Source organism: Petaurus breviceps, unplaced genomic scaffold (genome assembly GCF_028583685.1).
Source record: "Petaurus breviceps papuanus isolate PSGF00001 unplaced genomic scaffold, PetGlider_PUasm1.0 175, whole genome shotgun sequence".
Taxonomy (NCBI): Eukaryota; Metazoa; Chordata; class Mammalia; order Diprotodontia; family Petauridae; genus Petaurus; species Petaurus breviceps.
The window spans coordinates 66,107,982-66,134,647 of record NW_027185764.1 but is presented as its reverse complement, the minus strand read 5'-3'; the positions used below and the strand labels follow the sequence as shown (position 1 = coordinate 66,134,647).

The 26,666-nt window shown below is 39.7% G+C and overlaps 1 protein-coding gene across 1 annotated transcript in view; it reads left to right on the top strand.

Annotated features, from left to right (window-relative positions):
* The window catches only part of XYLT1 (xylosyltransferase 1), a 438,827-nt gene that overhangs the window by 105,659 nt on the left and 306,502 nt on the right, over positions 1-26,666 (top strand). The window contains exon 2 of the mRNA XM_069085297.1: positions 23,507-23,545. Within this exon, the coding sequence (XP_068941398.1) occupies positions 23,507-23,545 (39 nt within the window). The remainder of the gene's footprint in view (positions 1-23,506; positions 23,546-26,666) is intronic.

Sequence of the window (26,666 nt, the reverse complement as noted above, 5' to 3'; positions counted from 1 at the left end):
ACTCTAGCTTTTATTCTGGTGAATTCTGATTAAAGTGAATCTAAAAGGAAGATTTGAAGGAAAAAAAATTGAAGGAGGTCACAAAATGGCAATGCTTATTCATTCATCCATTCAAAAAACAGGGGGGTGGGGGAAAGATACAAAGTTTAAATAAGGCACTATCCCTGCCCTCATGGAACTTACAATCTAATGGAAGATGAGAAGACAAAAAGGCAGGCATGTTGATTGTTAGACTTGTTGATTGTTCTAAGTATTGTCTAAAATGTAAATAGTGTTTTATTTTTTCCAATTACATGTTAAAGATAATTTTCAGCATTCATTTCTTATAAGATTTTGAATTCCAAATTTTTCTCCCTCCCTCACCATATTTCCACATGAGTCATGTTGTAAAAGAAGAAACAGAACAAAAGGAAAACTCACACACACACACAGAAAACTAAGTAAAAATAATATGCTTCAATCTGCATTCAGATTCCATCAGTTCTTTCTCTGGATGTAGATAATATTTTCCATCAAATCTTTTGGAGATGTCTTGGATCGCATTGCTGAGAAGAGCTAAGTCAATCATGGTTGATCACTGAACATTATTGTTATGGTGTACAATGTTCTCCTGGTTCTTTGACTCCTAAGTCTTGAAAAGTTTTTTGATTAACAGGTGGGAGACTTCATCTCCTTTTTCTTACCAGCTTCTACTCTCCAGTGATTAAAGTGCCAGACTTCCCAGAAGGACAGGATTGACACCGTTGCTGCCATTTGTTGTCCTTTAGGGAAAGCTATAGCAGATGGGTTGAAGGAATAAAGGCAGCCTTCCCTCCTAATAAGTTGAGGCTTCTAGATAGGAGGGAGACAAAACCGCTTTCTGCATAGAGTTGTTTCTGCAGCCACTCAGGACACTACCAATAATTCCCTGTCCATGCCACTGTCAAAGATACTGAAGGAATTCAACAATCTGAGCTGTTTAGCTAATGTTGAATGTTCTGTAGCAATATAACACAAACATGGTATGGATTGTGATGATTGGGATCTTGGGAATTTAGTGTCAAATTGCTTGTGCTGGTGGCAGCAATGTTCAGCAGGAGAAGGTCAAGGTTTATTTGATGGGATCGAGTCCTGGATGGTTTGTGAGTTCAGGGTTTCTTTGGAGCACAGCTTAGTGGTATGTGCAACAGCATAGTAAATGAGTTCAGAGACTGCTTAGGAAAGTAGAGAAAAGTTTATTTATTCTTTCTCATGAGAAAGGGCCCTCTGCCCCTGTCGCTCAAATGGCATCCACCAAGGAGAGAGAAACAGGTAGAAGCAAGCCCGTGGTTATATGACCTTCTAATGTAGAAACCCAACCCCCCAACTGGTCTTCACTCTTGTTGGTAGGGGGGCTGGCCCACAACCTAAGCGTGGGAAGCTATCTTGGAGACAAAGGACACGGAAACATGTGGGTGTCCAATGCAATGCCAGGAAGGCAGTTTTGTCCTTATTTGGCATATCTTGTGCTGAGGTGGCACTGGGAAGGGTCTCCAATGCTCTAAGTCTCAGATTCCTGTAAGGTCAGGTGACCTCTAAACTTAGGCCTAGTGGATTCTGAAGCCACTCTAGATTTGATTTTTCAGAACAGGGAAACTTCACTGCAGATTATCACTCACAGTAGTTAACATCAGTGCTTTACAGATTTCACTTAGTGTGTGGATTTTGTAATTTACAAGGACTATTTTTGTTAATTTGCCCAAAGTTAGTAAATTTTGCTTATTATTGGTTGGAAAGTTTTCAGTCCCCCAAGAATCTCTGAGATGTTTGCTTTAAACACAAAGACAAAAATATTTGTCTTGTGATATAAAAGAAAACTTTAAAAAATATAATCAATAAATTTCCTTATGCTGAGCAGTGTCTCTATGGCCACTGAAACAATCAATTTTATCTCTTTAGTTTGTGGGTATGAATAGTATTTAGCCTTTAGCTTATTTCTTTGTACAGATGAATTTATGTTTTTGGTTAAGCAATACCACTATCTGTTTCCAAAATGGGCATAAAAAAAAAAACAAACAAACCACAGTCCAATTCTTCCTTCTTACCCCCCCCCTTTGTTTTTTTTTTTTAGTATGAGAAATACTTTTGATGGGAATTTAATGTGTGGCCATGTATCAGCTCTTGTTTTTTTGATGTCTACAGCAATAATGGGGACTTAATAATTTGTGAAGCTTTGCATGTGTGTGTGCAGCCACCATGTTATAGCTTATATTGTGTGGGATGTGTTATGATGCCTAAAAATGGAAATTAGAAATTACTCAGAAACTCATTTTGAAAATTCTTAAAGTGCTGGTTCACTGAATTGGTTTTCAAAGGTGTATTAAGTTAGAGTTATGTAAAGCTGTGCAAATATAACTTGGGCAGTGCTATTCAAAGCACAACTTCCTGCATAGGAATAATAGCAAACAAGAGTCCTTAGAGACTGACTGGCTTGCTCTAGTCATCTTAACATAGGATTTAGAATTGAGGCTATGTATGGTAGATCACTGATGTTAATCTTATTTGGGTTATTTTGTTTAGTAGAGACCATTAAATCCCTTGATTTTACAGATGGGAAAACTAAGGCAGAGAGAAGTTGTCCAGAGTCATACAGCTAGAATATATCTGAGGTAGGTTTTGAACTGTGATGCCATGAGTCACCCTTTCATTAAAACCAATAGGATACTTTAATTTTTGTCTTGTAGATTTCTAGTATAGTTTTTGGTGTGTAGTAGGTACTAAACAAATGCCCGATGAATAAATGAATGTATAAATTAATTCCATTGGAAACTCCAGCAAACTGGGTTATCACTATCGAATTTTGTAAATTACTTTGGTTTTTGTTGTTGTTGTTTTTTTTTTCTTTTTGGAGGGCAATTGGGGTTAAGTAACTTGCCCAAGGTCACACGGCTAGGTTTTGTGTGTGTGTGTGTGTGTGTGTGTGTGTGTGTGTGTGCACGCGCGCGCGTGCGTGGCGCGCTAAGTGTCTAAGGCTGGATCCAAACTCAGGTTCTCCTGACTCCAGGGCCAGTGCTCTACTCACTGTGCTACCTAGCCTCCCCCTACCTTGTTTACTTTGTAAAGTACCTTGTTAGTTAGCAATTTGTGATCATGATGGAGCTGGGGCAGGTTAAGTTTGTTTCTGTTCATTATACTGAAAAAAAAAATTCGACTCAGTAGACATTAAATAAGTGGTCTGTGTTTATAAGGGCAGGGCCAGGTGTTGAAAGATAGCAAGATGAAATGACAATCACTTTTCCCAAGGAGTTCACAATTTAACAGTGGTGGATAAGAAGCAGGTACAGATAACTGTTTATTGATGCTGACTGAATATGATAAGTGCCAAAGAGAAGTCTAGACAAAATGCTACAGAAAATTTGAAGGAAGAGAAATCACTTAAACTTGGAGATACCAGATAAAGCTTCAGAGAGGTTCACTTCTTTGGGAGGCTTCCTTGACTCTTCCCTCTTGCTCCTACTGCCTGAAGTTGGCATGCACTCTGAAGTGGGCAATCAGTTGCCAAGGCTACTTAATTCTATCTCTACAACCTTACCTCATGTCTGTTCCTTTCTCTCCACTCACTTGGCCGGCACCCTAATTCAGGGCCTCATCTCAGGTTTTGTCCCTTCCCCAATACATCTGTTACACAGCTGCTAAAATAATTGTCCAGGTCTGACTATGTCACTCACTACCCTACTCAAAAAGTTTCCTTGGCTCACTATTCCCTCTGTGATAGAATGCAAACCATTTATGGTTTTCAATAGACTGACTCCTGCCCATCCTTCTGGACTTATTTCCTATTCACCAATTCTACATTCTATCCAAATTGGCCTACTTGTTCTTCAAAATCAACATGTGACCTCTTACAATACCTCCTTATTAACGAGGGTGTAAAGTTAAGTCCAGGATGTAAAATTCTTCATGCCTGAAATATACACTCCCCTTAATCTTGCCTTTTAGAATCCCTTGCTTCTTTCAAGGACCAACTCTGATGTGACCTCATGTGTATATGTTCTCTGATTCTTTCACCCACCCACCCCAAGTTGTTAGAGACCCCTCCCTCCTGAATTTATTTTATATTTACTTCTCTGTAGACACATTTTACCCCTGCTCTATCCCCACCTCCATAAGAACATAAGCCTCTTGAGGGCAGGCATTGTTTTATTATGTGTTTGTGTCCCCAGAATTTTGTTGTTGTTGTTCAATAGTATGAGTTGTGTTTGGCTCCTTGTGACCTTATTTAGCTGTCCCATCATTTAGCCTATTGACTAGCCAGAAGATAGTGAATAAATGCTTGTTGAAGTGAAGGGAGTGGGGATTGAATCAGGTGTTGAAAGTAGAGGAACATATTAAGAGATGGAGTTATAAGTGAGAGGGGGCCATTCCAGGGATGGGGGCAGAGACATGGTTATGGTGAGGCCTGGAGCCAGAATTTCAATAGGTCTCAGGGAATAGTCCAGTTTGACTATAGACTTTATGGAGGAGAGAAGTATGTGATAAAGCTAGAAGGGTTGGTTGGAGCAGGATTGTAAGTGGTTTCAAATGCCAGGATGAGGATTTATGCATTATTCTTAGTTGTGAGGCATGATGTGATCAGAGCAGCTCATTAGGAGGATGATTGCAGGTAATCATATGAAGGATGTATGGGAAAAAGGAGAGATTGGACATAAGGGGACCACTTAGTTTTAAGAATAATAGCCCAGGAGAGAGAGCTTGGACGAGGGTGGTAACTGCAGTAGAAAAGAGGGGAGGGCTAAGGGATATACAGATATTCCAAAAATCTTAGTGCAGTTTAAAGCTTTAATAGCTAAATGTAGCATGTCTCACAAGTCTTAATGTAGTGTTAAGCTTTAATAGCTTAACTATAACTTAACTAATAACTATAATTCAACTAATAACTTGTAACTATTCAGAGTGACTCCCTTCCACTCTTCTTTTTTTAAAAAAAAAACAACCTTTGTTTTGCATATGAAATGACTGGTAGCTCCTGATTAAATTCCTCTGCTGTCCTAAGGCTAGTTTTGTTTCCTACACAAAATATTCATATAGCACTTGATCTCCTAAGGTAGCACTTTCAGATTGGGACCCTGGTATTTGGAGTTTTCTAGACTAGATATAACTTGAAATGTATGTTAAATTTGGGACTTTCAATTCAACAGGCATTTATTGTATGTCTTACATGCTCTAAGAGGTGTCCTGGTGTTTTGGTCAGAGAGCTAGATTTGGAAGAAAAAAGCCCAGGATTCAGCTCCCCCTTTGAAAAGCCTGTGTGACCCCAGACACTTATATTCTCCAGGGTGTGGGCTTTTCTCCAAGACAATAAGCTGCAGGTCCCTACTAGTCTGTATTAGTACAGGGTGTTTTCTCATTTGGAAGTTCCATATAACAAGGAAATCCATTGCATGCTGTGTTGTCAGGCATTGATGCTAGGAATACCAAAAAATTGAAAGCAGGTCTTGAGAGAACTTAAGCTCTCATTTTACTGGGGAAAAACAACTTGTATGTAGACAAATAAAGGCAAAATCTTTGGGGATCTGTTAATAATGACCTTGGGGGCAAGTTCTCATGTTGAATTGAGCCTTGAAGAGATCTGGGCATTTCAGGATGTCAAAGTGAGTGTTTCAGTTGGAGTACATACACATGGGGATGATGCAGTGGCTAAAACACAGAACCTGGAGGCAAGAAAATCAGAATTCAAATCTTGCCTCTGACACTTACTGTCTCTGTGACCTGGGGCAAGTCATTAAGCCATCTTCATTGTTATTATTATTATAAAATCATGTATGAGGGTCATTCACTGGGCAGTTTTGGCTGGAACTTGGATATGATACAGTTCACATGAAAGATAGGTCAGAGACAAGTCTGTACCACTCGATGGTTTTTTTTTACTCTGTTTACTCTTCTCCGGTAACCAAGTGTCAGCCTTGATCAAAAGCCATGATTAAATAAAAATAACCATCTAGCCCTCTCTTAAAGCATTAGCACGGACTTTGGAATAATCCCCAGTCCTGTGGAGAATTTATCATTGCTTTCACTATCGGAAATACATCTGGAACTCCTGAAGTAATAGCTACTATTTACATAGCACTTTAAAGTTGCAAAGCACTTTACAAATATTACTTCATTTTATCCTCACAACAATCCTATAAGGTAGGTGCTATTATTGTCCATTTCACAAATGGGGAACTGATCCTGACCCATGCTAAGTGACTTGCCTAGAGCTCAACAACTAGTAAGTTTCTGAGGGAAGTTTTTAACTTGGGTCTTTTTGAATACAAATATACTGCTCTACTTACCTATACCTGCCTCAGGAGTCTGCAGGAGAACCTCGATGTTTTCCTGAAAGGCATAAGATTTGAAAAACTGAATTGTAAATCTAGGCTCCCACAAACTACTCTTCAGGGAGCAGTATGCTTCCTTGTGGTTTAAAAAATGACAAATGATCCAAGATACAAGTTTTGTGTGGCAGCTAACGCGATAGTGGGAAGCATAATTGGAGGATATATGGCCTCAGCTGCTGTGAATTATGCCAACAGACATAGTAATATCACAAAGATTGTGCATCTGCAGCCCTCAAATGAGGTCTAGTCTTGTGTTGAAACAATCATAGTATCCATGAATCCAAGAAAATAGATTGGAAAACAGATACCCTTAGGTGGAGGTGTGTTGGTAAGTGTTTAACAACTATCTCTCTGGGTTGAAAATTGTCTACCAAAAATACTTTTAAGTTTAACTTGCAATATTAACACTTTATGTGTAGACAATCAACAAAATAACCAGTCAAGCTCTAACTTGTAGCCGTTGCTAGTTTCTGAAGTGTGAATGCTCACACTGTGAATTTAACCATTGGCTCTTGCAAGAAATCGTTAGAACTGACTAGCACTCCCTGCCCTTGATACATGCAGGCTTCTCCTCTGTTGTGATTGATTGGTATGCTCAGCTGAAATGAAGCCAGGAAGGAAGTAAAATTCACCTGGATTACTAAAACCAAACTGCCTTCTTTTCCCCGAATTAATTACATCAGCTGCCTGTAGTTCTAAATTCGCAGGTAACCTGGTGAGCCCGTCTTCACTTGGTGGTGGCTGTGTGGGTTTCCCCCATTAAGAGGATTCAGCCTAATGAATCTTTTTGTTCCTCTGTTGGGTGATTTTAGTCTTGTGAAGTGACAGAGTTGTCATCTTTCTATTTAACTTATGACCTTGAATCCCACAGACACACATCAAATTACTTTGCTTATATTAAAAATGTGTGAGGCGCTTACCATACCTGATGAAAGCAGGGTCTTAATTAGCTTTAATTTTTGAAAGCTGCAGCTGTAAACTGTGTTGAAAAGATTGAAAAGATTTAGTGCACTAGTAATAAGATAATTGTCCCAGAGAAATGCTGTTAATATGTAAACACAGTTAGCATGTGAAATCAGAACAACCACTTTATTTTCCTCTCCTTTTGGGTATTTAAAGAGATTCTTCCATGAAGAATTACTCCAGAGGCAAGATATAGTGTCAACTAGAAGGTGATGCTCCCTTCACCGTTCAGAAATAAATCCTGACATGATTTTCATGTAGAAGTCCTTTTTGTGTCTAGTTTCTCTGCTAGAAGCATCACTCCTCTATTTTAGTGTTTCTGGGCAAAGCTAGACTGAGTTCTGGCTCATGTCTAGGATAAGGGAAGAGTTTATGCATCAAACTTATTACTTACCGAGCACCTCTTTATGTACAAAACACTGTGTTAAGTTTTGCAAATACAGAGTTGTGATTCCTGAAGGCATTCCACATGGGTGGGGTTTGGGGGTAATAACATGCATACAGATGAGCAGAAAAAACAGACATATAATAAATGCAAAATTATAAGAGAAGGGAAGGCACTCACATATGAAGATCAGGAAAGGTCTGTAGGGGGTGGTTCTTGAGTTCTGTGCTGAAGAAAGCAAAGGAGTGTACATTTTAGGGCAGAGGGGAGGAGGAAAAGCATTCCTGACACTGTTCAGTTGCATAATGAAATATCAGATGTAGGGGACAGTAAGCAGGACAGTTTGCCAGGAATATAAAGTGCATTAGGTAGGGGAGAAATGTGAGATCTGTCTGAAAAGAGCAGTTTCAGTCGTAATGTAAAGATCTTAAGATGACAGAGTTGAAATTTTATTATTGAAAATAATGTGGAGCCACTGAAGCTTCTTGAGTGGGGTAGTTTCAGATGAGAGGTGATGAAAGTCTTAACTAAAGTGGTGGCTGTGTGAGTACAGAGAAGAGAACAGCTGTGAAAGATATACTGGATGGAGGAAACACAGATTAAGACCTCACAACAAATTGGACACAGATGACTGACTGGTGGTGGCCTTCACTCCTTTTTCTAGTGCCTATCACTTCAGTTAGGGCTTCAGTCTTGTTTTGGGGGAATAAGAAAGCTTCCAGAAGCAGGCTTAAGATTTTCTCAACAGTACCCCCTCAGCAGATCTTCCTTGGGGTAGTATGGTCCACGTGGCTTCCATGCAGAGCAAAGTGTGGAAGCAGGCCCCCAATGTCATTATTTTCTAACTCCAAATGGAGGTTTTAGTTTTATTCAGACTGTTTTAATTTTATTTTGTTTGGGGACAAGAGATGCTTCAGTCTCAGTAGCCTCTGATAAGTGCTGCGGATACAAAGTCAAAAAGTCAAACAGTCATTATCCTTACTTCTGTTAACTCCTTGCTCATCCCTTGCTGGCATTAGGTCCTAATTATAGGATGTCTCCTACCTCTATACATCCCTTAGCACCTCCCTAACACAATGAGCCCTCCATAAAGATGACTTGTGATCATAGATCTATTGTCACTCACAGGGATCCCTATCATCTCCAGGATCAAACAGAAAATCTTATTTGGCTATGAAAGCTCTTCACAACTAGGCCCCTTCCTACCTTTCCAGTCGTCTTCAATTTGACTTCTCCCCACATTTTGAACACAGTACCTCATCTCTGAACTCCATGCCTTGTCTCTCGCTGTTCTCCATTCTTAGAATGCTCTGCCTCCTGGCTTCCTTTAAAATCCAGGTGAAATCCCACCTTCTGCAGAACATGCACCACTAGGGCCTTCCCTCTGAGATTGCTTTCCGTTTACACTGTATATATCTTGTATTATAATTTTTTTTTTTTGCATATTATCCTCCCCCATTAGAGTGTGAGTTTCTTGTAGACAAGGGGTTGTTTTTTCGCCTTTCTTTGAATACCCAAGGATTATCACAAAGCCTGGTATTCAGCAAGCACTTAATAATGCTTGTTGACCAACTGGCTTAAAGACACTTAAGAGGTCATTGTAGTTCAGCTGCCCCTGTTTTACAGATGAGGAAGATGAGGCCCAGAGGAAAGGTAGTATGTGGTAGGAATGTGAATCCAGCTTCTCTGTTTCAGATCTAGTGTAAGGCACCACACGGAATTTTTAAAACACCTACTAAGCCAGATGCTTCTTTAATGATCATTGACCATTCAGCCAGAATTAAGATGAATTAGTTCAGCAAGCAACTTTAAACTCTGATATGCCACATTCCCATTCTAGCCCTTTCTCATCCCCTCCTCAGTGCTTCAGTGAAGTCCAAGGGAAAAGAATTTTCAGTACTCCTAAAAAGATCGTTAAAGTAGTTGATTTTTAAAAATTAAATCTGAGAACTTGATATTCTGGGATTGTAGCATGTGTTTTTTTTTTTTTTAATACATAGCATACAAAGTTGAAAAAAGAAGAATTTGAAAAGATCATTGTATCCTTCTTGCCAGCCTGGAAGCACAAACTACAGTGTGTTAGTCTCATGGAGAGTTGTGACTATCAGCCCCCCAGGGGCTCTCAGGATCTTGTGTGACCTTGGCACAAGGTCTGGTAAATTTGTTTTTTTGGATGTAGAATTATTAGTTTCAGAAACAAAGCCATTGATGTAGAGTTTAGGAGAAACCTGCTATTCATTCGTAAAAGGAGCTTATTGTACAGAATAAATGTTCCCCTCTCCACATTCTCTGCTTCTCCCCCTCCACCCCCCTCACCCCCCAGCTGTGGCTTTGTGAGTGAGTTACAGGATGCTCTTAACCCAGGCTGGACTTTTATTTCCATCTTCCTGTCTCAACAGGAAGGAGACTCCCTTGTCCAGAATAAGCATGGGACTCTGAGGACCCAGGACACATTTGTCCTGGCCAGCTCAGATGCCAGGGGTATGGAAGTGTGAGGGTCTTATGAGCAAACAGCAAGCCTGTTCCTTAGCAGCTATGTCAGATGCCTCAGACAGGAAGCAAGAGAGCAGTTGGTACTAATAGCTCCTTCCTGTTCTCCCAGCCTCTTTCTTATTTGTCTTTTCCTCTCTCCTGTCTTACATTGTTGCCCTCCTCCCTTGATACTGTGCCAGAATGACAACTGGAGGAGTTGCTGACCACATAGTAGGGACTTAATAAACATGAAATGAATTGAAAATTCAAGTCTTGAAAAATAATCTGGGCTTCTTTGTTCTTTCTCCTGGGTACTTCTAGGATTTAATCTTTTCTTCCTTTTTCTTTAGGGAGACAGGAAGAGAGAAAATCATTTTGTAGGAAACTGCCAATGTGACAGACTAAGTTAGATCTTTGGTGATGGTGATGAAGGTAGAGCTGAGGAAAGGGTGAAATTTATTTTTTTCCCCCTTCTCTGATATATCAATTTAAAAAAAAAATTTTTTTTTTGGTCCAAGCTCAGTCCTAGTGGGGGCCTTCTCTTCTTCTTCAACCTCTGACATTTTTTGGACAGAAGTGACATTTTTCTTGGGTGTTTTTCTCTGCTTTTGCAATTATGTCTCTCTACTTTATCATTCCCTTTCCCTATTTCCTAGGACTTGAATCAACAGTTTGGTGGGCTGCTAGAAAGTATTCAGACTCAGAAGCATCAATGAATCATGATTTTCCTCTTTTCTATTTTCAGCCGGGGGTAATGTGCAGTATTTAAAACCCAGCATTTTATAAACTGTCCTGATGCAAAGCCAACCTTCTCAGGGAGAGAGTGTCTGAGGGAAGCCAGAATGAGGGGTTTACCTTTCAGTCTATTTGAAAGAAATGAAAATGTTTAGCCTATAAAACAGAAGGCTTAGAGAAGATATAATTGTTATCTTTATGTATTTGAGGGGATGTCTTTTGGAAGAAGAATTTGACTTGCCCTTCTTGGCCTTAGAGGGAAGAATGAGGAGTGATGGATGGACATTTCATAGGGGCTCGTCATAAGGAAAAATGTCTATCAGAGCTATGGAAAAAAAAAAGGAATGGGTTTTCTCAGGAAGGAGTGAACATCTCATCATTGGAAGTCATCAAGTTACAGTTGGAAACCATATGGTAGGGATTTTGTACAGGTGTCTCTTCAGGAATAAACTTGAATGAGATAATCCCCGAGGTTCCTTCCTTCTCTGAGATTTATGATGATTAGATTATATGGGGACCATTCAAGTCATGAGGTCCCAGACCCCAAATATCTTCTCAACAGAACCAAACTTCTATTATACCCAGAAGATCTGGAGCAGAAAATGGTCTGTGGACTTTTGGCAGTCTTCTACAATTTAGATACTGGTATGTCTGTGAGATTGGCTGGGCCACCTGCCATTTTGGCAAACATAGCAAGTGCTTGGGTGCCAAAATGATAGAGGAAGCTGGCATTTTGAGCAGCTAATGATGGGACTTGGTTGGCCACTCACATCCTCTACATAAGAGGCCCTAGATAAAGTTGTGGCCTATGATCTTGGCCCTAGGCCTTTTCTTAAATTCAACATTTAGCATGACCACCCAACATTCAAGGAGGATTGAGCTAATGGAGGTAGGTGAAGGAACATGCTTTTTGCTTTTCTTGTGTGCTGGTGGTTCCCCTAGAGGCAATCTGCAGGATGAGTTTTCATTTCCTTCTTGGCATGGGTATGTATTGTTTATTGCTTCTGAGCTCTGTAAAGATAGCCAATCTGGGCCACATAAATAAGAAGAGTATTTTTTGAGTATGAAGTCTTTTCTAGGAATAGACTGAACAGTGTAGCCAATGAAAAGAGTACCAGAATTGGAGGTAGGAGACTAGAGTTTGAATCTCAGCTCTATCATTTTCTGTAACTATTGGCAAGTCATTTAAGGGAGGAAGGGAATAAGTATTTTTATAAAACCTAGTATGTTCCAGGTGCTGTGTTAAGGGCTTTACTAATATCTTATTTGATCCTCCTCAATTTCCACATAAGGAAATTGGTGAAATAATAGTTACATTTCCTGCCTCACAGGTTATTATGATTAAAGCAGTTTGTAAGATTTAAAGATGAATTGTTATAATTTGGTTATCCAATCTAGTTGAGTGATCTCGATAATAAGTGGCTCAGCTTTTCAGGTTCTTAAATCATTTAATGGAGCACGGTGACTTTTGCAAACTTTGAGAATATCAGTAAACTAGCAAAATTTTATTTTAAACAAAAGACATGAACAATGGGGAGCTGGTCTGGTAGGGGGAAAGACCTGGATTCAAATCTTGTCTCTGACCCATACCAGCTATATGATTCCCTGAACACTTAATCTTTCAGTGCTCTAGGCAGCTAAAATTCCAAGGTAAAGAGAAGGTGCCAGTCTTCATTGGTAGAAGGAAGGTTCCCTATACCAATGAAATCAGAGGTCTAATTCCTATTTCCTTCTATTATTTTGTAAAAAATTATTTAAGATACATATGGCAATGAGTGTTTTCACTTGCTAAAATTGCTAATTAAAAGCTTTAATGCAGAAGGAATTAAAGTAACCTTTTGATTATTCATTCTTTTGTGTTGATTCTCTACTATATATTCTGTGTAGTTTCATTGTGTAGTGAAACCACTGGGTTTTACTGATTTTCTTTATTCTGAAGCTATCTTGCTTAGAGCCAGGGTTTGGTTTCACTACTCAACTGAAAAATTTGAAATGAATTCAGAACAGCAAAGCAAACCTGTGGTCTCTGTAACTTTTTATTTGGAAAGAATCCCTCAGGAACCCAACTTGGCATCATCCCTCTCATGCACTTAGAGTTATCTTCTCTGTACCCTTTGTAGTGTTTATTCTTTCTTCCCAGGCCACTCTGACCCCTGTTAGGAGGTGAGTTGTAGCCACGCACGGTGCATGCTTTGGGGTGCCTCCCTTGCCTGGGGTGTTGCCAATCAGCCTTTCCTGAAGAACAAAAAATGATTTGTGTTTAAGGGATTCCTTGATCCCAGAGGGGGCACAGGGAGGCTATCGACTTCCCAGCCTTTCAGACTTGACATGTGGTCTACCTTTTCCCAAGGTGGCAGCAACTTAGACACAAATCTTGTAAAATTCCATAGAGGCAGATATGACATCCGAGAAGGAAAACAACTTCTGATCAAAACTTTACTGCTTGATGAGCAGCAAATTGCAATTTAGAAAGGCGCTATGTTTTGGGGAAGGGTAAAATGGAAAGAGAGTATACAGCTCATTACAGAGATAGGGCAAATAGGTGATGCTGTGGATAGAGTGTCAGGCCTGGAGTAGGAGTTCAAATCTGGCCTCAGATACTTCCTAGCTATGTGACCCTGGGCAAGTCATTTAACTTGGTAGGAAATGGAAAAGCACTCCAGTTTCTTTGCCAAGAAAACCTCAAATGGGTTCACAAAGAGTCATACATGACTGAACCACAACATCAAAAACAATAACATTATGGGATGTTATTTGGGTGATAGATCACGAATTTAGCCAAACACTATTGGTAAAACAATACTTGATGAGTATGTGACTAGTGTAGAGAACTGAGAAGTAGAGACCCAGGTGGAATAAGGTGAAGGATTAAGCCAGAAAAAGAAAATGTATATTCCTCAATCTGGAAGAATTAATTTTAGGATCTACAATAGGAAAAGCAATCTGTGATCTAATGGGAAAAAAAACTATTGAAATAGTAATGAGATGGCCAGGACTCAACTATTGATTCTGTCACTAATTAATTATCTGTGTGACCTTGGGTAAATCCTTTCCCTTTCTGGGCCTACTCAGTTTCTTCATCTGTAAAAAGGAAAGCATTCTCAAAAAAAGCTCTAAAGTTTTGCATTTCTACATATTTGGAGGCATAGAAATATTTCTCAGCCTTTGAAAGCATGAATAACATAATAAAATCTTGCTTTTGTACTGCATTTATAAATATGTACTTATAATACCCTGAAATGTATACCAAGGTAAAGAGATGTTTTTTGCTTTTTGCCTTAGCATTTTGACCTAGCTAACATTTCTTTACTATCCAGATTAAATCTCTTTCTGGCATATGGGATTAATTTATGATAGTATTTCTTGGAGAGGCACCATGAATCCATTGCATATTGTTACCATTTTGAAAAACTTCCCATTAAAAGGCCTTCCATCTGTCTTTGTTAATAATTAATTTTTTATTATGAATTAGAAAATAATCAATGAATATGGATATTTCCATGTACAAAGGTCAGAAAATAGGGATTATATATGAAACTATGAATCTATGACATATAGCTTGTTCTATTAAATATAGTACATTTAACATGGTAGTAGCAATGTTGTCTTGCTTGTCTGTATCTTCTCTGAATTTCCCTCTGGTCTCCTCTGTGTTCTCAAATGTGTCATTGATAATTCTTTTCCTCTCTCTCAAAAAAAAAAATCATTCTCCTTTCTATCCCACATACTTCCCTCTTCCGCACTAAATGAAAGTCTTCCCTCACAATTAAAGTCAAGCAAAGCATATTTGTGTTGTAATGGTCATATCTGGAAATATATGCCTTATTCTGCACATATAATCCATTAAATCTCCACCAAGGGGTGAGAAACATGTTTCAGTTCTCTGGAGTCTTGATTATGCTCAGCACAGTTCTTTTCGTTTAAAATTTTGCCATCATCTTATATATAGTTCCCTTGGTTCTACTCATTTCGTTTTGTATCAGTTCTGTACTTCTGCATGAATTAATGCAAATCTTCCAAGGTGTCTTTAAAATCATACCTTTTGTCATCTCATGGCAAAATAATATTCTATTACATTCATATACACAATTTGCTCAGCCATTTCACACACACAAACACACACACACACACACACACACACTGCCCACCTCCTGAATATGATGTCGACAGAGTAAGGAACAACCAGTAACAACTATTAAAACATTCCTTAAATTGTTACCACCTACAGGGACCATCTGAGCAGCTAGGTGACACAGTGGATAGAATGCAGGGTCTGGAGTCAGGAAGATTCCTCTTCCTGAATTCAAATCTGGCCTCTTATACTCACTCACCAGCTGTGGGACTGTTAGCAAGACACCAAACCCTGTTTGCCTCATTTCCTTATCTGTAAAATGAGATGGAGAAGGAAATGGAAAACCATTCTAGTATCTTTGCTAAGAAAACCCCAAATACGGTCATGAAGAGTTGGGCACAACTGAAAAATGAACAAACAACATCAGTACAGGGAGTATCTGGAGAAGTAACTAGGAAAATTTTTGAAAAATGAACTTTCTTGGGCCAGATAGCTTATTTCTAGGGAAAAAAAAAACAAAAATATTGAATTCAGTGACATGTATTAAGTATGAATTACATGCAGTGATTTTAGTAGGTCCTAGAGGAGGTACTAAGGTAAAAATGACAAAGGGTTCTTGCTCTCAAGGAGCTCATAATTTTGAAGGACGAAATAAGATAGACATGTTATCTGGATAAATATTATAACAATTAGACTATAAATGACAAATGTATAGCAGTAGTGGTCTACTGTCAGATGAGGAAAGAACCCCTTTCAGCTTTGAAGGATGGCTTGGTAGAAGGAGAAGTTGCTATATAACTAAGATCATTTAGAAATAGGAGACCTGAGTGCAAATTCTGCCATTTCCTTGCTCTGCGACCTTAATTGAATCACTTCCCCACTCATGGTCTCTGTTTCCTCATGTGTAAAAGGAAGGAGGTGAGCAAGATGATTTTTGAGATCCTTTCTATTTCTAACCTGTGGATTCAGGATTGGAGAAGGTTTTATGTTAAGTTTCTCATTGCATAGAGTTCAGACCTACAAGAGCATTTAAGTCCAGCCACCTTATTTTATAGGTGAGGAAACTGAACCTCAGAGAAGTGAAATGGTTTACCCAAAGTTACAAAGGTAATCAGTTATATTTGACATGGAAACCCTGTTCAGGAGGTTTGAGTCAAGATTTCATCAGATTTGTAGTAAAAATGTTGCTTAAAGCAACTGCTTAATACTGAGGAGAAATGCAAAGTCATGCTTATTTTCCCAACGAAAGCAGACAGACTAATGTATTAGGAAAAAATAAAACATAATTAAAAAAATAAAAGCTACAACACCTATTGTGCTTCTCTGCATACTTTCCTTACGAAAATTTATTGGCTTAGGTAGGCTTATTGCCTTGATAGTGAGGTGTTCTTGAAGGAAAATATTTAATAAGTTTGCCTTCCTGCTCTGTAAAACAAAGGTTGTGAAATGCCATCATTTTTCATTTACTCAACCCACAGAACCCAGGCATGGCCTTCTATTTTAAACAATTAGCTTTGGGAATGGAAGTGTGAACAGAATACTTTGCCCTTTTTATATCATCTTGTCATAATGCACTCAGTAAATATGTATTGTTTTTTCCCAAATTTTTATGCAATCTTCCTTGCTTTGTTACGTTAGGTGATACTTTGCTTTTAGCCATGGTGTGCCCTAATCACTATTTCTTGGGGCCACTTCCTTTTTTCAAGAATTAGATACTAAGAAGCCAAGAATAGTATTTTTTTTTTTAAGTTGTGATCTTATGTCATTCTTTGTTATTTTTCTCTGTTGATAGAAATGCTCTTTGGTTGTGCTAGGACTGTATTTTCAATTGAAAGAAAGAGCAAGGCAAAAGCATTTTGACCCCAGTGGCTTAACTTGTCCTTTTGCCCCTGCAGACTGGCCAGTGGTTGTTCAGGTAACCATGGTAATGTGCAGGAGCAGCCGCTGTATTCTGTAGGCCTGAGGTTTTGCCAGAGTTTACCAAATAGAGTAGTCTGGCCATAAGGGCTCAGATCCAAGTCATAGACAGACTGAGGTCTTGACAGGTCAGCCATGAAGAGAACAGGAATCTCTTACTACAGTACAACACACTGGTAATATGTCTACAGCCAGTGAACAAGATAATATTGACTTATTGAGACTTGGGTTCACATTTTGCTACTGACTCTGTGACACTGGGCAAGTAATTTAATCTTTCCGTGCATTGGTTTCCTCGTTGGTAATATGAGTTTAATATTCCTGTTGCCTACCTCACAGTGCTGCCATGAGAATTAAATGAGATAATGGGTGTGTAGCAGCAAGCACCCCAAAGTTCTCAGGGTGGCTGCCAGCACAGATCCAAGAATCTGCTTTGTTAAAGGAAAGCAACTCAAAATGGGTTAACAAGCTTATTTTAATCAGTCAAATATGTATCGTTTACCTCGTTCAGGGGAAAAAGGTCAGCACCCCAAACTTCAGAATATACAGACAGAATTATCAAGACAGAGAAACAGATCAAGTAGACAGTTTTCCAAACTGTCCAACCATTATATGCATACCAAATCAACAGCTGGGTTTCAAAGGGGGGGGGGAGCCTGGACAATGGCTTCCCAGAGTTTCATCTGATCAAATCACAGAACACTTCTCAAAGTGAGCCCCCAAAACAAAGCTACACATCAGGGCTTATATAGCCTTCTCCTGGCTCAGAAAATGTAATTTTATTGACTCTCTGGCCAATCAAGAAGTATCTACTGAAAAACAAGCCTCCCACCCCAGGCTCCAGGTGCACTTTAGCCTAGGGGCAGGGAAGATCTTTAAAATTTACATTCCCATTACAGGGTGCAATTCACTTTGTAAATCAAAAAGATTGATATGAATGCCAGCCATTATTATTATCACCTGTATGATCTTGGAGAAATCAATTCACCACTATAGGCTTCCTTTCTGTCAGTTCTAAAATGATGGACTAGGTGACCTCTCAGGTCCTCAGCTCCTAATCCTATGATCCTCTTTGTGTCTCCATCTTGCAGCTGACTGAAATGACTTTTCTGTGTCATAGGGACCATGTCAGCCAGACATGGTCCATTTGTATATGTACATAAAGCACTCCTTCCCTCTTTGTGTTTCTCGGGTTATGAGTCATCATCAGAGATGGTTGAGAGGTGCCTGCCCTTGTTCCAAACTGTTTTAATGCTTCCTGGCACATGTGTTAGGCTGGCATTTGGTAGAGAGTGACTGGCAATTGATGGCAGCATGTCTGGGTACTAAAAACTTTCCTTTGGTCTCTGGGGGCTTCTAATCTGACAGATAAGAATTTACTGTACTGTACACTGAAGACTTCTAATTTAGACAGATGTGATGGATTAAATAGACAGCATCATTGACCTGGTTCTACTTCATTAGGTTTTCTAATTAAGCAGGATGTTGTAGAAAGTGAGACCCTGTAGGAATACCTGGGCTAGTGGGGCTGAGGCTTTTATTAGTGTTCTTTGTACTTTCAGAGGGTGTGCAGGGAAAGTTAATCCCAAGTGCTAATGATAGGGCTGCTTGCAAGGATATTATCTTTCTCCTGACCATTTAATTAACAAGCTAAATAGATCATTTTGTCCTTTGCTCTTCAGAAACTCTTTAATGAACTTTGGACCACTGACCAAGAGCTGGTAGGGGTTCTGATTTCTGAATGGAAAAATAAAAAGACAGTCCTTGGCACTGTATCTAGGAAAAAGACCAAACTATATCAACACAGCTAAAAAGTCCTTACCTGTAGCTTCTCAAGGAAGTCAGCCCACAGGAAGCTGATGCCTCCTAATGATCAGGATGTCTATTTGGACCAACTAGACTGCAAATTATTCTTTGACATAAGGATGTTTGGGGTGAAATGAAAAGTGAGAATGAAACATTATCTTTGAGGGCAGCTAGGTGACACAGTGAATTGAGTACTGGTCCTGGAGTCAGGAGGACCTGAGTTCAAATTGGCCTCAGACACTTAACACAAAAAGTAGCCGTGTGACCTTGGGCAAGTCACTTAACCCCAATAGCCCTCCAAAAAGCAAGAAAAAAAGAAACATTATCCTCAACTCATTTCAGCAGGCATGCCTTATATGCATTGTGTTAAGCAGATGGGAAAAGCATATGCCCCCAAGGAGCTTACATTCTATTGGGGGAAACAACATATACCTAGATGACAGATACCCTGTAATAAGGACCATATAAAATCTCTTGCCTAGAGTCAGACCTCCAGATTGCTTTGGGGCTATCTCTATATGCTGTTGTAATGCCATGCACGAACAGCTTTCCAGAAGAATCTACTGTGAACAGCTTTTAAGGTTCTGATTACACAGTATAGTGAATACTCTATTTATTCAATAACAAATCAGAGCAGAACATTCACAGAGAATCAAGGTACAGCATTCACAGTGTTACAGCTTATCACAGAAAATCAAAATACATCATTCACAATGACTTATCACTAAAATGGCCACATAGTTTTCACCAAAGTGGTCACAATAGTTTTAAACAAAGTACAATCATTTAGTAACTCAATCATTCAATCCTCCTTAAGGGTCACAAAATACAATAGTCAAAGTTCTCCACTCATGGGGCACACTAAGTTACAAATCAGTCACTATTCAGTCATCAGTCACTATTCAATCTTCAGTCACTACTCAGTAACCTCTTAAGGGCAGTGGAAAATACACGGGTCATCCATCCCTAGGTCACAGTAAATCATAATCTTCTCAGTCAGGACACAGTATCCAAGTAAAGTCTTCTTTCAGCTTGACTTGAGACTGGCTCTCAGCTTCCATGGCTCCTCTTCCATGATCCCAGCTCCAACTGTCACCTGGGTTCAAAGGTAGGCAGCTCCCAGTTCCTTGTCCAGCTCCTTGTCCAGTTCATTGTCCAGTTCCATATTGAAGTTTACAGTGTCCAGTCCACCTCAAGTCTTTCACAGTTCCTGTTTCTGGGAAGATTAACAGAGCCACAATAATATTCATGCACATTGCCGGCACCATCATCAATTCACTATCTGCCTGTGAAATCAACTCAGACCCACCAACAAGGTCTGAGAACTCAACACAAATCATCAATGTAGAAATCAACACTGACCCCCAATCAAGGTCCAAGAGGTCAGCACAAATCATCAGTAGAGTCCCAGGACCTCCAAAACCCTCCTCCAAGACTTCTGTAAACATACAACCAGAAAATCCTCTTTCAGGGCTTCCAGTAAGGTCCCAGTACTTCTGTACAAAGTATCAAAAACAAACATCAAGACAGAGAGAGCAGACAGAGTGCTAGGATACCACAAGCATTCCCCTTGACTTTTCTACCACAAGAGTCCTCTTTTCAGCTCCTGCCGTCTCTATCCCTGGGACTCTCCTTATATAGTCATTAGCTCCTCCCCATGAGTTCACACATTTCTCAACAGACTGACACAGGTATTAATTCAATAGCTGACACAAGGTGTGAACCGCTTCTGTGCTTGCCATTACATTCCACCCCTCCAGGATCCTTGGCCTTACAATCTCAATTTAAATGGCCGTGGATCCTGGAACAAATAGAGGCACTATACTTTGTAATCCTGCTGACGATGCCATAATGCAAGGCCACGAACAAGCACCTTTCCAGAAAATGACTGCTGTGAACAGCTTTTAAGATTCTGATTACACAGTATAGTGAACACTCTTTATTCAGTAACAAATCAAAGCAAAACATTCACAGAAAATAAGGTACAGCATTCCCAATATTACAACTTATCACAGAAAATCACAATATAGTATAACAGTATATCATTAAAATGGCCACATAGTTTCCACCATAGTGGCCACAAAGTTTTGAACGATCATCTCAAAGTACAATAGTCAAAGTCTTCCACTCATGGGGCACACTAAGTTAACTCAATCAATCACTTATTCAGCAATCAGTTACTAAGTATCATTAATCACTAAGTACAATCATTAGAAAATACACAGACCCTCTACCCCTAGGTCACTAGTAAACTACAATTTCATCATTACTCAGAACCCACAAAGAGGTCTTTTCATCAGGTAGGCAACTCCTACTTGAATCCACCAAACAGTCTCCTGGATTCAAAGGCAGACAGCTCTCAGTTCCTTGTCCAGCTCTCCATATAAGTCCTGCTCCACAGTGAAGTTCACAGGGTCAAGTCCCTCTCAAATCCTTCACAATTTCTGTTTCCAGGAATTCAAGACTCATCCAAGCCATAAACAAAGTCTTTACCATCCCGGGTCATGCTTCCTCAGTCTTCAGTCTTCTACAGTTTGTTCAAAAAATCAAAATCACCTTATCCAGCCTGGGGGATGGGGTGGGGAGGGGAGGGGACTCCTGGGCTCCTCTTCAGCCTCCTGGGCTCTTCTTCAGAAGAAGCTCTGCCACCACAAGTTCTCAGGAAATTCTAACTCAGTTCTGGATTCTCATTTCTCTTCTGTAGCTGCTCTGCCTCCAGATGCTGGTCCCAAGAAATTCTGACTGTCCCTTCCTGGGGCTTTTCTTTATATACACACAACATTAGCTTCCTGTTTCAGCCAAACCCTTCTTGTTACTCAGTAACAGGAGGCAGGAGTTCATACCTCTGTTTTTCCAACAGAGGCTTGATTAATTACTAAGTGGTAAGTACCTGCTACCTTTGCTTAACTTGAAACAAGGTGCTAAGTACCTGCTTACTTGCCAATAAAAAAGGGGTCTTCAAATTCAAATTACATTACCATTACAGCTATCCTCTGCTTTTAGGCTATCATCCTCATCTCCATCCCACCAGAACTCTGCCTCTGAGTCTCCTGGCTTTATCATGTGAGAAACTATTCTTCCTTACCATTTTGCTGCCATCTTGTTACAGTTGACACAGCCTGTATCTCCCCCACTTTCAAGCACCTGTTTATATGTTGTCTTCCTCACTAGAATGTAAACCTCTTAAGGGCAGGGATTGTATTGCTTGCTTATTTGTGTCCCCAGTGTTTAGTCCATTGCGGGGCACATAGTTAATGCTTAATAAATGTCCTCTCCCTTTCCCTCTCCCTCCTATTCTCACTCTCTCCTTTTTTCTCCTCTCTTCATCATCATATCATATATATTTATATCTACATAAATTTTGTTATATATTATGTATAGTATATAATAATTGTGTGTGTGTGTGTGTGTGTGTGTGTGTGTGTGTGTGTGTAAAATTTGGAGGGGGAAGCACTCACAGCTAAAGGTTACTAATCTGAAAACTTAAAAGTTGAGCTTTCCCCTGGAACCTTGGAATTTGGTAGGTACCTATTCTTAAGCAGATGAATCATCCTTGAAAAGAAGGTTTGGACCAACTAACTTGCAAATTGTTCTTTGAACTATGTTCATTGGAATCAGGTCTAGGAAAATGATGTTATTGAGACATAATCATACAATATAAGGTCTTGTTTTTCAGGGGAAGAGTTCAGGTGTGATAATTTCATTCCAATACTTTCTTGTTTATGAGTTGGGGCTATTGGGCTTGTGCAGTCTAGGAGATGGATAGCATTTAATGATCTTGCAGAAAGAAGCAAAATCTCAATCATGGTTTGGCCCTCAGTGCCCAGTTACCTTTAGAGACAGCCTAGACCTAGGTCTTTGTATCTTGCTCTGAGCTGGGTGAAGCTAGGGATGAAGGCTCTGGAATTGGTGCAGACACAAATATAAGTGTGCCTTACATGTACAATTGAGTGCCTCTCAGCTTGTCACCTTATTGTTGTAAAGTGTCAGATCCTTTCTTTCCTTTTTGTCCTCCAGAAAAGAGGTAATGTTTAATGACCCCAGGATTTACCACCAAGCTTTTCCAGTCAATTGGCTTTTGTGCATAGAGGTGGGGTGGAGGGAAGTGGGAAGATCACGCTTACCTTCTCTAGCCTTAGCCCATGGAAACAGTAATTCAAATGAAAGACAAAGCATTTAGTTTTCCTTTAACTAGAACAAGGAATTGATGATGATAGCTGGGTTCTGGCTTTATTCTGTTCGGTTTCCAACCAGGATCCTAGTACTATCTTCTGTGGTACCCAGGGACTGAGACCCACTTTGTGTCATACAAAGAGCTCCTCCTCTCCCTTATTTTTTCCTCTTTTCTAATTTTTTTTTTTTGCTTTTTGGAGGAGGGAGGGCAGGGCAATTGGGGTTAAATGACTTGCCCAAGGTCACATGGCTGGTAAGTGTTAAGTGGCTAAGACTGAATTTGAACTCAGCTCCTCCGGACTCCAGGGTCAATACTCTATTCACTCTGCCACCTAGTCGCCCCCTCTCTCTCTTCAGATTTTAAAGGGACTGTAGGCAGGTCATCAATTCGCTTAATCTTAGACAGCATATCTGTGAGGGTAGTGCCTTCTGAAAGGGAAGTCTTGCTTCATTCACAGATATTTGGGAGCATGTATGGCATTTGGTGTATCTATAATATCTCTCTTTTTTGGAGTGTGGGGAGAAAGAAATGGGACTTTTGACCCTTAGGTTTTCCAAGATCAAATATTGTTTTATGGTTTACTGTATGTTAAGGTTTTATTTTATTATTCTAATGTTTATGTTTGGTTGTTTTCTACCTTTTAGGAGCCACCACCTAGTCCCTTCACCAGCCTGGAGACAAAGGTCAGTTCCTTTTTATATGTATTGCCTTGACTCATTCCTTACCTTTGTGTTTACCCTAAGGGGTGTGTGTGAGTGTGTGTGTGTGTGTGTGTGTGTGTGTGTTGAAGGATGGACAGAGTGAGAAGACAAGGACTATTTCTTACTAGCTTTACCCTTTCTCAAACCCTCTACTCAAAAATGCAGTAGTGGTAAAAATAAGGAAGAGGAGAGATGCTTGCATAGTTTACAAATAGATAACTTCATTGGAAAACAACCTTGTCCTTTATTTTGGAGGTATTTTCTTTAGCTTAAGCAAGTATCCATCTCCCTTTTCCTTGGTCCTCAGAAAGCAAGAGTGACACCAGAAATCTGTCACCTGTGGCCCGTCTCCATGAATTCTTTGCCAGCTATAATGAAGACTCAAGATGGAAGGGAAATTTCCCAGTGAAGGGTGACTCCCATGGATGTATTTTTGAGGCTACATAGGAACTTTCTGTATTTTCCAGTACTTTTTTCTCTTACTTCATTACCATTCCTTCCCCCTGAGTGTGATGGGGGAAGATGTCTTTGGTTTGATTTGCTTTTTTTAGCTTTGGCAGAAAGAAAGGAAAGGAAAGGAATAACTACTTAACTAGTACCTACCATGTGCCAGGCACTGTGCTAAGAACTTTACAAATATTATCTCATTTGTTTCTCACAAAAATCCTGCAAGGTACATGCTGTCATTATCCCCATTTATAGTTTTTTACGCTTGGGGAAAGTAAGGCAAACAAAAGTTAAGTGATCTGAGTTACACAGCTTGTAAGTGTTGGACAGATATGAACTCAGGCTTTCCTGACTGTATGCCAGGGGTAGGAACCTCAGGTCTCGAGGATATCTTCTAGGTCCTTAAATGTGGCCTTCCAACTCCATTCAAGTTTTGCAGAGGAAATCCTTTTATTAAGGGAATTTGTTATGTGAAATTTGGATTGAGCAAAAGGGCTGCACTTTAGGACCTAGAGGGCCAAACGTGGGCTTTGGGGCCACAAGTTCCCCACCCCTGCTCTAGGCCCAGTGCTCTTGCCAAAGGGTAAGGGGGAGAAAGAGAGGAAATGAAAGCCTGAGAAGTGGCAGACTGTTATATTTAAGCCCTCAAATAGAACATGCCTGTTTCTAAGTCCTATGAGAGTGGTCTTTCAACATCGTAGAAACTTGTCCCCATTCTCTGCTGATAAAACTTAATTATCAAAATACAAGAACTATAACCCTTAATTTCTTTTTTTTTTCAGCCTACTCATCCCGTCTATGTAATTTCCCTTTCCACGATGCCCATGATAGGCCCCCATAGTTCTGGATCTTCTAATACAGGGTCCTTTCCCATCCACCTTACCTTGGCTTTTTCCTCATGCCCTTTAACTCTTAGTAGTAGCTACTCTTAGTAACTCTTCCATCAGAAACTCTGAGAGGAAAATAACAGGAACCAATACTCACATGCTGTAGTAAGTGAGGAAGTGGAAGCTCTTGGCCAGATAAAAAGAGGGTTTTAGATTATCTGTTTGACTTAATTATTTATGTGCTTCCTTGTTCATCTCCCCCATTACCACGTAAAGATACTGCACTTAAGGGATGAGTCATAGCATATCTGGTTCAGTAGTGAGCTGGAAAGGAGAGTCTGTAAGGAATCATAGGTACTAGCTTGGGGGTGATAAGGACTTTTTTTATTTTCGGATTCACTGATTACCCTCTAGCTAGTCTGTGATATAGCATTCCTGCCCCAAGATATATCAACCTCCACTGAATTTAAAACATTTAATTCCTTCCAACCAATGTTTGCTAAATTGAATTCTCTCACACTCCACTGGCTTCTCAAGAAGTGAGCAATGGTGCCCACACTCGGTAATCCCATGCCCCATCAGTTTGTCTCAGCCAAAGGGGAATTCTAGACATTGAGACTTAGTATTTGGTCCTTGTTCCATGCTGAAATAGAGGGAACTCCAGCAGGTACCACCTATGCCCGTGATAAGGAGAGACTCTAAAGGAGGGTGGGGATTTCTTATGGTGTCAACAAGTGAAGTTAAATAGAAGACAAAGTTAATGAAGAAATAGAGTTTGATGTAGTGTTTTCCCACCTTATATCTGACTTCTTCCCACATCTCATTTTGATTTTCAATCTGGGTTTCACTCTTACCTTTGACATTTATAGCTGGGCTATTCTGACCAAGTCACTTAACCTATGTCTCAGTTTTATTGTCTATAAATTGGGCGTGATAACAATAACATCTACATCACAGGGCTAAATGTGATAATGTATTGTTGTTCATTCTTTTCATCCATGCCTCCTGTCTCTTTGTGATCCCATTTGGGGTTTTCTTGGCAAAGATACTGGAGTGTTTTGCCATTTCCTTCTCCAGCTCATTTTTGCAGATGAGGAAGTGAGGCAAAGGAACTAATAATAATGTAAATAAAGTGCTTTGTAAACTTGAAAGCTTCCCCTAGGTAGCTTAGTGGATAGAGTGTTGGGCCTGGAGTCTGGAAGACCTGAGTACAAATTTGCCCTCAGTCTACTAGCTGTGTGTCCCTGTTTACCTCAGTTTCCTCGTCTGTAAAATTATCTGGAGAAGGAAATAGCAAACAACTACCAAGAAAACTCCAAATGAAGTCACAGAGTCAGACTTCACTGAAAATGACTAAGCAACAACAACAACAGAACCTTAAAAGCACTATATAAATTTTAACTATTAATACCATTTTTATTATCATGAAACTAAGACAGTACTGGGTATTGGATAAAAGTCTTAAAACAAAGATAGTTGGGTGAGTCTTGGTCCTGGAGTTGGAAGACCTGAGTTTAAATCTGGTCTTAGACACTTAACTAATTGTATGACCCTGGGCAAGTCACTTAAATCTGTTTGCCTCAAGAAATAAGTAAATAAAATTTTAAAATATGGTCAGGGGAAATATGACATAAGCATAAAAAGATAAATAACAATGAAAGGTAGCTTATGCTAAGGCCAAATGAAGTTAAGGTGGCCCAGGAGACCCCTGAGTGATAATAGGTAGTAATTTCTTAAATAATCTGGACTTTCTGAATTTCCTGCTTTGTCAGTGATTGGGAAAAGTGGTTTTAATTATCTTAAAAACAATCCTTCAGTCTTATCTAGCT